Source organism: Serinus canaria, chromosome 3, assembly GCF_022539315.1.
Source record: "Serinus canaria isolate serCan28SL12 chromosome 3, serCan2020, whole genome shotgun sequence".
NCBI lineage: Eukaryota > Metazoa > Chordata > Aves > Passeriformes > Fringillidae > Serinus > Serinus canaria.
The window spans coordinates 50,091,455-50,104,129 of NC_066316.1; the positions used below are offsets into that span (position 1 = coordinate 50,091,455).

The window sequence follows — 12,675 nt, forward strand, 5'->3', positions numbered from 1 at the left end:
AGCAGGAAGGTACACCATTTTTTTTTCCCCACTATTTAAATTTCTTAATCATTGTAGGAAAGGCACTCGGAACATTTTTGATAAAAAACAGACTTCCCACACTTGAGACCTCCTGTAGACTGTTGTATATTTAAAATGTTTATAGAGTCCCCCTTATCTGTGATGCACTTAAGAGGTTTTGGTTTAGGAAAGAACATTCTATACCTGGTACTTCAATGAAAGCACACAGACATGTTTTGCAGCATATTCTGAAGCTTATTTTACTGGAAAATGAAGCTGCTGCCTCCTGGACATGAGGTCTTTGACTTCATTTTATTAACCTGACACTTTATGGATGCTGATATTTAAGTTAAGAGAAGAAAAGAACAGCTTATTTGTTTGATTTTATGAAATTAATCCACAAACCACAAACACCACCAAGTTTCTACAATTGTCAGTTAAAACATTTTTAATTAAGCCACCACATTTGAAACAAGTGTCACATACATTAATATCACTTGAAAGTAATTAATAACTTTTTGCAATAGCTTTCTCTGGAACATTGAAGTTGTGTAACATGCTAGTTATGCTTCTACCCCTCCCAGTACATTCAGAGCCAAGTTTATCTTACATTAGTCTTCTTCTGACAAGTTATGCCAATGCTTATAAAAAAGCATACAAAAGATTTAAATTATGCTAATCCTGATTACCATATTACTGTACACCATCTTCCCTGTCATTAGGAAAGGTGTCCATTTTCTTGCACTTTCTTGTCATTTTCAGCTTTAGTTGGGCAAGGGTTTTCCTGACTTGAGATTCTCTGCTGTCTTTTGAATTCACTAGAAGTAGGTACTACCATTACTTATGACAAAGTCTACACAGTATTCCCCACCAGCCAGTACTGTACAGAAAAGGAAAAAAAAAAATTAAAGGACATGTTTGCCACAGAACTCTCTTGTTTGGCAAGAATCATAAATACAATTGATTGTTTATGCCACAGCTGAGCTCATAACACAATTCTGAAGTCTGCAGACATTTATGCTCTGTAAAGTTATAAAATGCAGGCCTAGAAGGGACCTTCAGGAATCACCTGGCCTCTCTAAAACAGGATCACATGCAACATATAGCATTATCAAATTGGAAAAGGTGTTACAAAATGGAAAGCTATACAATATATAATACAAGAAATACAGGGCATTGCAAAAGATCACTTGTAAATTACTTCAGCTTTACAGTCTGTTGGTTAATGCTTTCTAAGTTCTATTTTGTACATGTGCATGAGTACACATACCCACACACTTACCCTCTCCTAAGTACCAGGTTCATGAGAGTAAGAAATAACACAGAGTAACATGCAGCATTTGCTTTCCACCCCACCTATATCCTCCTCAGTCTGTCTTTGCTAAAGCTACTTCCCCCATAGCTGGAAGAGGAGATCAAAAAATGAACTTCTTCCTTCTTCCTCAGCTGAACAAAGCCCTAGCACGGATTGTAGACCATAATTAAATCTGCTGTAAGATGCTGCAGGTCCATGACCAACAGAGACATGGCTACACCTCGCTGGAATATTTATTTGGAACTGCTGGCTGCAGAAAAACAAATGAGGAGCCAGCCAGATTACTCCAACACTGATGCCTGTATGAAGTTTTACATATGTAAATTGCTCACAGAACTGCCTTTCTATTTCTACCTGTTACCCCTACTCAGTCACAAAGCAGCCCAAGTTTGCTAAACTCTGAGGTACCTACAGTGTTAGAAACTTTTGGAGATTTTAAAAACACCTTATGCTAAAATTTCCCTCCAAAGCACAATGATAATTAAAACACTGCAACTTTACAAAGGTAGACTAGTAGAATAGTTTATGTTCCTGCTCAAAGATACTTTCTAAATCAGCATCCCTCATATACCATGTAAAAATGTATCTAGTTTAGCATCTGAATCCATTACAACACATATATGTGATTCCATCACAAGTCCTGCTATGGCCACAAACCCACCAATGTTACATTAGCCATACTTATGTTATACACACCAGCTCCATGCTTTGGAGGAGACCTTGTTCAACAGCACCAATTGGTAGAAAATAAATTTTAATTTTAGCTTTCCCTTAATTCAAATAGCTAGTAGTCAACAACAGTCCAGTAACAGGAATGAGAAAAGATTTTTAGGCAGCAGATGACTGTGATAGTATCACAGAAGTTTCTTTCTCAGGACTGACTTTGACAGAACAAAAAGCATTCATTGGAAGGCTGTGTTTTTTCCTAGCTCCATTTAAAACAATTTTGTCAGAGGTGAAATAAAAACAACCTATCTCACAAGACACACTAATGGGTTGTTTAAAATCTACCTACCTTTTTCCTTTCTACACTTGAAACACTATCATCTATATTAATAAGAAAATATTTGAATAAAATAAGGATGACTCAATTAATTGGGAGGGGAAGGAGCAAGTAAAACACCCAAACTGAATTGATGTGAGAATATGTAAATAATACTTTGGGTAAAAGCTATTTGGATTAAGACGCCAATGTTTTTCCTCATTTATTGCCAGCCACAGTAAGAAATACACTGGCAAAATAAGGTTTTTTAGTCTCCTATAATCACACCAAACGTACTTCAGAGGTGCTCCTCTGTTTTGACAGTTGACTGTACTTGATCTTTCAATTTAAGTATGGTGCTCTCTCTGGGGAGGAGTAATAATAGGTAGGCTTGATGTTTCCCAGGACTTCATCTTCCCAGTTGGGGAGGCAGCAGAAGAAGAAAGCACAACCTATTACAACAACAGTGCTGGCCCAGCCAAAACCATAGGCCCAGCTGAACATGTTATCTCCTGTCAGTGGAATGTCTTCTGTGAATTTCACTGGGTAAATGACCAAGCCAATGATCTGGAATGCAGCTAGAGAGAGAAAAGAAAGAAAACCAGGAATAAGTTACAGTGAACATATTACGGTTCCCATTAAGAAAAGGTACCAGGAGATAAGTGCATACTTAAGATATGTAAGGATTAGCTTCAGACCTGCAATCAGATCTGCATTGTTACAGAGGTATGTGACTTCTGTCCCAGGCAGATCCCCACACCCATGTGGCTGCTGTGGCACCTCAGCTGCCATTGCCAGGTTGCTAAGGCACATACCTGCATGCCATGACCAGCCCTGTCCCACAGCCAGCACCGGGAACCCTGCCAGCCAGTTACCTCCCAGAGCCCGTTCCTTCTCCTCCCATCAGAAAGGTGGGAAGCACCCACAGCTCTCAAGTCTTAGCATGTCACATGCAGGGTCAAAGGTGTTGGGCATCCCCATGAATTGCTTTTGGGATAGAGTGAGAACTGACAAAGGCCACTGAGCTTTCCTAGCCATTGTGCTTTCAGAGCCCAACTCAGCCTTCCCTTGTTCCCCACGAAAATGAGTCATAAAACAGACAAAGACAGCTAATTTCATAAGGGAGGATCCATCTAGCATGTTTTTCTGCTGATGCCTGTTTCACATCTAAAGTAACCTTGTCTTTGTGCCCAGCCTTACCAACAACAAAGAGCAGGCCTCCAATTCCTCGCACAAAGTTGAAGCGGAGGATCTCTATTGAGAACGCGATGACTGCAAGGGCAAAACAGATGACCAGGATCACAAAACCAACGAGGTATGTGGCAGCTGCTGCTCTCCCCCACCCTTGAAGAGAAAACAAGAAAGGTATTACGCACAGCAGTACTCTCCTGTAGATAATTGCAGCTCTTAGGTTTTCTTTATTCATTTTTTATTGAAACCCTTTACTGTAAGAAGCATGTCCTTATGTCCAAGCAAAGCTGAATGACTGCAAAGCACACAGCTGCAGAGCAGGGGGCACCATCACTGCTGGAGCAGCGCAGGTATCCCTGCCTGCTAACTTGTCTTGCTGAAAAGAAGGATGGAGTGCAGCATAGAAGAGAGATAATACCTTCAAACTCAATACCTGCACTCCATCCTTCACAGATATCTGAGCAGATAGGGCACACAACTGCTGACATTGTCCTTTTTCACTACAGCTCCTGTTCGATATTCAAGTTTACAAAAGCACTTCCATGCACAGGGAAGTGTGAAAGCAGACAAGAGGGTACCACCACAGGAGATAACTGCTGGGAAATAATAGTGCTGTCTGCATTACACTTCTGTTTGTTTATGACAAGAATAGGGCATGTGGAGCAAAATAAGCATGACCAAAAAGAAATAAACCTGCAATAGCTGAAAAGATGACAAAAAGAAAGTTGTTGAAAATAAATATCTATTCACAGCTAAAATGTAGCAGGTGGAGGAGAAACAACAAAATCTGAGGTAAAAGTTGCTGAGTCTCTCTGAATCATTACTTTGACATTTGCTGGAACAGGGTGTATCAAGCTACTTAGTATCAAGCTCCTGCATGCTGGAGAGGCTCAGGCCTGAAGCGAGCGTCTGTATTCCGACAGAGCAGCCCCGGCATCCAGAACTCACCTGGCACAGGCCAGGCCAAGGCACCAGTGATAAGGCACCTAGATAAACAGCCAGTGATTCTGCTTTGGGAGTAACACAGCCTTGGGAAAAGGCCCTCACACACCTTGTCCTCTTCAGAAACCAAGCAATTTAGGTGAGCCCAGTGCAAACAACTACAAGCAAAAGTGTTCCTGCCCTGGAGGCAGGATACCTACCCACAAGGGCTAAACCATACTGGCTAGTGTTTTGTTTTCCAGTCAGCTATCATCACAGTTCAATTCCCACATCTAGATATTGTGGGTTTTTACTTTCACACACTCAGACAGAGGAAGGGCCAGATCCTGAGCTCCTCTAATGTAGGAATAAAGAGGCCAGTGAGATCTAGGTCAGAACATTAAAAGAAAAAATTCCTTTCATCATAGCTGTCCATTCCAACACAGTTGAAGTGACTTTGGAGATGTCCTTCTTTTAATGTAGTCTCCATTCTTTTTCTGCAATTTTCTGTCTGAAAGCAAAACATTGTTTTGCAGCTATTTTAATTAGATCTGTTTGAACTGGTTTCTTTATTTCTAATCCAACAGCAAAAGTAAAATACAGCAGTAAAATGCATCAACCCAATCTCTGCCAAAACTTCCAACCAGCACCACTGCTACCTGAAGAAAACAAAACTGACACAGAAAAGATAAGGAAAAGTCTCTTTTCCCCCTTTCCCTTCCCGGAGCTACTCAAGACAGTCAAAACACCTCTTCTTCTTCATACCCCTTCCCTGAGGGAATGCTGAGGGGAAGAAATGGGGAGGAGACTGACAAGCATCTGGAGAGTAGACCTATGAGCTGCGTCAGTGGTTTGATAAAATATTTTCACACAAAATATTCTCTGCCATATCTAACACGGGTATTGAATATTGTCTTCACAATAGGATTTCTTTAGTGATAACTAATATAAAGGAATATGTAACCATTACACACAGCCAGCTCAGGAAAACCCATTCAGACTAGATGATTTAGGCAAGGTTTTATCAATATTTGCCCTATTAGGGAAAAAAAAAAAAAAAAGCACGAAAAGAGGGTAAACCTGCACCTTAATTTACCACAGCATATTCCCTTTCAGATGCATTATTTATGATGACAATATGTAGGAAGACAAGTCTGGCATCTGTTTGATTAAATTTAAGTTGTAAACTCAAATACACCTGCACGTTAGACACCTTAAGGTTTAGTGCAACACAAACACAGCTGGAGGAGTACAAGGCAGAATGCCCACAGTGCTCTCTCTGCCATTTTCATATCATCTGTACTGTCTTTACAAGCATAATAAGCTTTTGGATAGAGGGCAGCACAGGCTCTGCTCACAGTGATTTATTTTCTTGTCTCTGGCAATAAGAAGATGACAACACATATAGCTGCAGGAGATATCTTGTCAGGAAGATTAATATCAAGCTCAGCTTTGCTTCAGGCCTTCAGAAACAAGGCAGCAGTAGGTACTGCCATCATGAAATTCAGTGAGTTTTGTGCTCATGTGTGACAGAGCTCCATGCTGGTGACCCAGGACCTTCTGCTCTTTATTCAGCTGGATTATCTTTTCCAACAGCACTTAGCAGCAGGCTGATGCTGACAAGACCTGATAAGATTGAGTCATAGGTGCTGCCCACAGCACTAGATGGGCGTGCTCTGGGCTGGATGAGTGTAGTCAGCCACTGAACTATCAGCCAGACACTTGATCTCCTGTGGGAATCACAGGACTTAGAGATACTTTTTGAGATTTCTCTTACATTGTGTGTATATATATATATATATATATACATATATATATATAAGTCTCTTAATAAGTGACTGATGGGAGAGATTGGGGTGGGAGGGTGCACCTTTCTCAAGCACAGGGTGCAGCCCTGGGATGTTCCTTAACCATATGACCTGTTCCCACCCCCACCAACAGGGAGAGTTTTCATCAGAGGGGCTGCTGCAGAGCCGAAACTGAAATTGCTGCTTCTCCATGGAGGATCTCCCTCATTTCCACACCTATCAAGTCAGGCTTTCCCAGCTCCTTTTCCTCCTAAAGGCTTCTGAGAGCTGACTGATTCCCCACCCAGCTCTCCTGTCTTTCCCCTCCAGCTGCCAGGAAGTGAGGGCTGCAGGTTTACCCTCTCACTGTTTGCTGCCATAAGAGCTGGAGACACCTGCTCACAGTCAGAGAATGACAGATTAGCTCAATTTTCTATCTGGTTTATGATCAAAAGTACCTTGTAATCATAAGATATTTAGCCAGAATTTAAGCTTTTCCATAAAAACAGAAAATTCACCAGATTCAGACCCATTTATTTGTCAGAGAGAGTATTTCTTGTGCAAAAGAAACATAAATATGTTGTATGTTTATGAAATCAACCAAGAACACCACAGTGATTTGGAGCTGCATAAATAGAAAGGCAGAAAAATTGGAGAGCAGAAAAGCAGAGAAATAGTAGGGGCTATTAATGTTTCCAGGTCAGCCTGGCCTCAAAGAATAGTCAAGTTCTTTGCAATTAATCAGCAGAAAAGTATTTATCTATTAGGTGGTGTTGAAAGAACATTTAAAAAACAACTGTTCAGAAGGCCTGTAATTATTAGGAAGGATTAGAAGTTTTATTACATAGCATTACATTACATTAATGATTACCATGGGAAGGAACTCAGCTGCAAATGTTATCATGCAAATAACTAGGAGGGGTCATGATTACTAAATGTTAATGATGAGCACCAGTAATATGATGAAATTAAAAGAAAGCAAGCAACAGTGCCTTAGCATTAAGTGTATTTCCTGACTTCATTTGGCCATGCCTCAGCCTAACCAGGGAGGAGGTGGAATCTCTACAGGCTAAGATATTTAAATCTAGATTTCTCTTCAGAAATCAATAAAAGGGCTGTGAAAATAGTCTAGCAGGAAGATGAACTGCTACAGGATTTGAACTAACAAGACTCTCATATTTGTTCATTCACTTCCAGCAGCCAAAGCTAGTTTGTTAGCTCATGAATAAGTGGAAGTTTTTATCAAGACCTGCAGAGACTGGGCATGTTTTTGCAATGTAGCTGTAATATTCTTGTGTATGTAAATGGCAGTAGCAATCCTTGCTTGGCCCCAAGAGCCCATTACACAGAATGTCCAAAAATATCTGCCTTTTTTGACATCATAAAGGAGTGGTAGACTGCAAGCAAAGAGCAGTGTCAGCACTACTTTCTTGCTCAGGTCAGCATGACTGGTGAGAGGAAGTTATGTGCATCCCCACCATGAGCATAGAGGACCCCAGAATCCAAGGTTTGCTGGGAGGGCAAGTTGAAAATTAATACTGGGAATCACAATCTGTTTTGGCTTTAGGAGTGCAGGAAAAGCAATTGCTATACTACCAAAATATTAAATGCAAGCCTTCTAGTATAAACTTGGCTTCAGTGGAGAGCTGAGGAGAGGCACAATCCTACACATTTCCAGCTTTTAGTCTCTGGATTGTTAGCAGCAGAAGTGTGCCTGCTCAGGAGCCAGCAAAGTGCCCTGGCAGAGACACCTGCCTCACATTTCACTGGGATCTTTTACCAGGAAGTTGCAGTAATTGTTTTCTGGGTGTAGCAGGGACGCCAACTGCTACAGCTTTCCCATCAGCATTTCCCAAGTGCCTGCACTTGCCTGACACTACACACAATGTTAGTTTGTCTTGAATGCATCCTGGTGTTTGTAAATCAGACAAAAGTGTGCCTGAAGGGAGGTGTATTGAAAAGGTAAGTACACACTTAGCATTCCTCCTTTATTTACCTGGCCCCTCACTAAAGTCTTCACATGCACTCAGTTTCGCTGTGGTATCAAAGTCCATGCCTCTAGGGACATAGGTACAGTGGCACAGCTCCAGTGAAACAAGATTCACAAAGGCTGGGCTCCTTTTTTTTTTTTTTTTTTTTTTCCTGGCACTTACTAAGGATCCAGAAAAATGTTTCCCTTTTTCTTTGTTGGCTGGTACGTACCAAATGAATACCAACTGGCTCTTAGTGTTAAGAAGGAGTTAACCTAATGAGGTTACCTTTACTGCACTTGTACACACCCATCTTTTACAGTGTTAATTCAAAGCAAAGTCACTGGGACCAGTCATTCAGAACCAGGAGGGCGCAGCCACCCATAAATATTGCTCCTAAACTTACAATCTCATCAGTATAAAGACAATCATCTTTTCCAAGTTACACAGTGCAAATAATCTTTGTCATAGCTGATGGCTTGCTGATATGTTTTAAACAAACAGGCAACAGTTAAATCCTGCAATGGTCTAGACTTAGTCATCTTGAGTCATATTCTAGTGCACTGCAGCACTTCTGCGTTGCAACATTTTGATAATACATAGGTGCTGCCAGCCAGGGCACTTCCCAGACACAAACTAGCACAGAACTCCAAACAAAATCCCTTCCCTGCCTCCCTACCGCATGACATACTACTCTTCTTTTTCCCTTTCACTTTTTCCCTCTCATGTGGTATTTGCAAATGTGCATTAAGGAGCTATGCAGTTTAGGAGACACTCCTATTTGCAAGTCTTTGTTTGTCTTTTCCTGCCCCTTTCCCCTCATTCAAAATAAGTGACTCCCCTGCTTTTTTGTTACCTCTTCCTCATACACATGCCACAGCTCAATTAAGAATTTGTCTAATAGCACATTCTGTTAATGGAGATCCACTCTGAAGTCTTCATTTCATCAGGAGAGGTGCAGGATGGTTAGTGCACAGCAATTATTGTATGCAAAACACAAGTTATGCATCTCAATTAGTTAACCTTTATTTTCCTGCTTCAGTGCTATAAATGCCCGCTAGGCATTTTTTCCTTTGTAAATGCCCTCACCTATTTTGACAGTAATTGCATTAGCATAGAAGAAAAGAAAACAAAACAAATCAAACCTGAATTCATGTGTTACATCCTGTCTCCAGATGCAAATACTATTTGAGTAGACAGTGGCATTGATGTTATGAAAATTTGAGAACAGGCAAATTCATATAAATAAGCCAAGGATTTAAATAAGTTTTGGTTTAAATAAGCCAAGACTTAAACAAGTGAAGTCAAGGATACTGTTCTTCTGTGTCAGCCTGTTAACTAGGAAAAAAATGCAGAAAACTGCTTTTGTCCCACAGTGCTGAGGGCTGACGCAAAGCACACACCCATCAGTACTCAGGGACGTCTGAAGCCGTGTCACTACAGGAGAAAACAAATTCCAGTGGCTGTACTGTATTAGCACTTTTTCCCTATGCAATGCAAATTTCAGCAACTCTATTCTAGCTTTTCTTCTCTGTCTGATGGGGGAGACGGATATTTTCATCTCACTAGCCAGATTTCTTCTACCTGCAGTAAGGCCCAAAGTCATCACCCAGCTGAGAAACGAAGCCACTTCTCTTACAGTGTATTCAGGATTTAGCTTGTGCATGAGTGTTGCAATGAAAAGCTTCTGGAAGCGAGTCTGCCGTGCTCAGGCAGCAAGGGATCTGCGCAGGGAAACAGTCCCAGCTCTCCCAGCTGAAACACACCCTTCCAGCCCCCCAGTCCCTAAAGAACCCTCATCCAAGATCTTAAGGCGGGTCTGCTTATTTGTCCAGAAATATTTTGTTTGAGGGAAAAGCAGATGTAATCAGACCCACGTGTCCTAGCAATAAAACAAAAAGTCCCCCAAAAGACCTAGAAACTGAGAGTGTGCAGTAAGAATGTTACAGTGGTGATGCCAGATACAGAAGCAGCTAAACAAGTTAAAACAGAGGCACGCTTATCCCTGATTTAGGCCCCAGTGAAACAGAGAGGTACAAAGGAAAGAGCATTTTTTTTCTGCCTGCGAACCCACATCGGACCATTTTAAGCTGCAGATCAGGAGGCATTTTAATAGCTGCACTCCCTTGGCCAGGAAGGTTAAATTAAGGTGCTCCCTTCCCCCAAAGGGTCGGGAAAATACCATTTTACTATTGTCCAGGCGGGGTCCTGCATGGAGGTTTCCACACTCCCCGTCTGACCAGGGAAGCCAGCGGCACAGGGAGGGAGCAGCCAGGTAAGGCTATGGCACTGCACCCCGACAGGAGTTCAGGGGAAGCAAACACACAGACTTGGAGCCAGTTACTATCTTACTTTGGTTGTAAAATAGCTTCAGAAAAACCCAACATATCAACACCCCGGCTTCTCGGTGTTTACTGATTAAAAAAAAAAAAAATCGCTCTGGAGTAGTCTAGTCCTGTGTTTCGGAGCTGGTTTAAGCCCCGAAACAGCATGGATACTCCATTCTAGAAACAGCTGCTCCACAGCAGAGTTAGGGGAGGCACCCAGTGCCCCGAGTTCCTCGGCAGGCTCTTCACTCACCGTAGTCCATCAGGGACTCGCAGTTCCAGTTGAGGTCCTCCTCGCCCCGCGTGCAGCTCTCCCACAGCGACGCTTGCTGCACGTAGGGCTCCGACTCGGACTCCAGCCAGCCCCGGCCCGCCAGGGCGATGATGCCCATGATGATGGCCAGGCCCAGCAGCAGGGGCAGGAGCCACCTGCACCTCCAGCAGGCGAGGCCGCACACCACCATCGTGCCCGGCCGGCGGCGCGCCCAGCGAGCCCGGGCGTCGCGGGTGTGGTACGGCGGGGACGCTCCGCCGGGACGGGAGACTGCGAGCGTGCCGGTCCGAGCGGGGTTTTAAGGCGCCGGCGAGGAGGGAGTCCCACCCACATTCCTCTGACTAAGCCTGCCGCCGCCAGCGGCCCCGACCGGTGGGGCCGGCGGAGAGCGCGGAGGGAGCGGGGCCCAGCCCGCTCTGCTCGGCCCGGCCCCGCTCGGCCCCGGCCCCGCTCGGCCCCGGCCCCGCTCGGCCCCGGCCCCGCTCGGCCCCGGCCCCGCTCGGCCCGCCCGGACCCACCCTCGCACTTCTCTTCTCGCTGTCCGCCACCCTCCAGCACCCGCTGCTGCTCCGCCGTCGTGGCACAGACACCGCAAAAAAACGCAATCGCAGCGGAAAACCTTGGGGTTCTCGGGGTTCCACAGCCCTGCCTTCCTCGTGGGGGCTGGGGATCATCGTCCTCCTCTCTTATCGCTGGATTGACCGACCGACATTGCCCAGCACGGATAATACTGATGGTGTTAGCCACTTCAGGTACCAAAAGCTTGCAAAAAGTTGCTTTTACAGTTGAAAAAAAAAATAAAAGAGACACCTTAAAGAAAGGTGTCATTGATCATGGGGATATGACATTATTGACAAGGAAACCATCATTTGTTTCACATCACGCTCAGCATTAAACAAATGCATGTTTCCTAATGGCCATCTAATGAGCGTTTCATTGCACTTGTGCTCTGGCTTCCAAGCAGGCTGCTCTGGGCACTGGACAGAGCCCAGCAGTGGCACTCAGGACCCATGGGCTCTGATCCTTTCCCATTCCCCATCTGGAAATGCACCCCAAGATGCCAGATGCCCAAAATAAATGTTTCCCCATCACATGGCATAAATGGACACCCCAAAATTTTGGTCATAGGAGAAGCACTTCTCCACAATAAGATATCTACATATCCCTTTGTGTCACTCTGTTGCCCAGCATCAAATCAAACTCATTGTCTGAGCAGACACATGCCCATGACAGGACTAGAGAAATGTGTGTTTTGGGCTCACAACTCACACACATTTGATTGAGTCTTGGAGCAGCTTCTAGGCCTCACCAAAGAAGATATTAGGAAGACAAATCTCTGAGGACTGAAAATAATAGTGGATGAGGGGGATTACATGTTCTCCATGGAGAATTGGAGTGTATGATTTCTTGTTGGACTGTACAAAATGGGATTTTGTCACACCTATGTCACGTATAATCAAACTGTGCCCAATGCCAGCTCCTCACAAGATATTCATGGGAGGTGTCCTGTTAGGAGTGATGATTAACCTCATCTAAATACTGATTGCTGGCAAATATTCAGTAATGGATTGAGATGCTAAAACTAGAACAATAAGATGATACCACTATAGGCAAGTTGCAAAAATCTCAGGCAGGGTACCTCAAATCATGTGGAGTTTCACCAGTTCTCTCAACATCCTTTTGATGTTCATTCACACTGTTCAGACTTCATTCCAAATTCATAATAAAGTAGAGCCATAAATAAAATTTGCCAGAACTGCGTGCAAGCCTATACCATCAGCACAGAGGTTTTGCGTACTGGGGAAGTAATAGCAGAACTGGGCACTATGATCCCCTCTTTTTGTCACTACAACAGAACTTCATTTGTGCAGTGCCAAGCAGTGATTTTCCAGCGGTCTCACTATCAGT

General features: G+C 43.5%; 1 protein-coding gene across 1 annotated transcript; it reads right to left on the minus strand.

The window, feature by feature from the left end:
* Positions 1 to 430: 430 nt before the first annotated feature.
* LOC103818471 (p53 apoptosis effector related to PMP-22-like) lies at positions 431 to 11,043 on the minus strand. The gene is made up of 3 exons (XM_009092795.4): positions 10,747 to 11,043; positions 3,498 to 3,641; positions 431 to 2,875 (listed from the first exon to the last, which is right to left on the minus strand). The coding sequence occupies exons 1-3, from the start codon at positions 10,955 to 10,957 to the stop codon at positions 2,640 to 2,642; spliced, it is 591 nt and encodes a 196-aa protein (XP_009091043.1). The 5' UTR covers positions 10,958 to 11,043; the 3' UTR covers positions 431 to 2,639.
* Between the last annotated feature and the right edge of the window lie 1,632 nt (positions 11,044 to 12,675).

Coding starts and splice junctions, on each gene's coding strand:
- LOC103818471 (XM_009092795.4), bottom strand. CDS start 10,957: ATGGTGGTGTGCGGCCTCGCCTGCTGGAGGTGCAGGTGGCTCCTGCCC. Junction 3,642..10,746: donor CGAGTCCCTGATGGACTACG/GTGAGTGAAGAG, acceptor TTTCTCTTCAAG/GGTGGGGGAGAGCAGCAGCT. Junction 2,876..3,497: donor AGGCCTGCTCTTTGTTGTTG/GTAAGGCTGGGC, acceptor TTCTCTCTCTAG/CTGCATTCCAGATCATTGGC.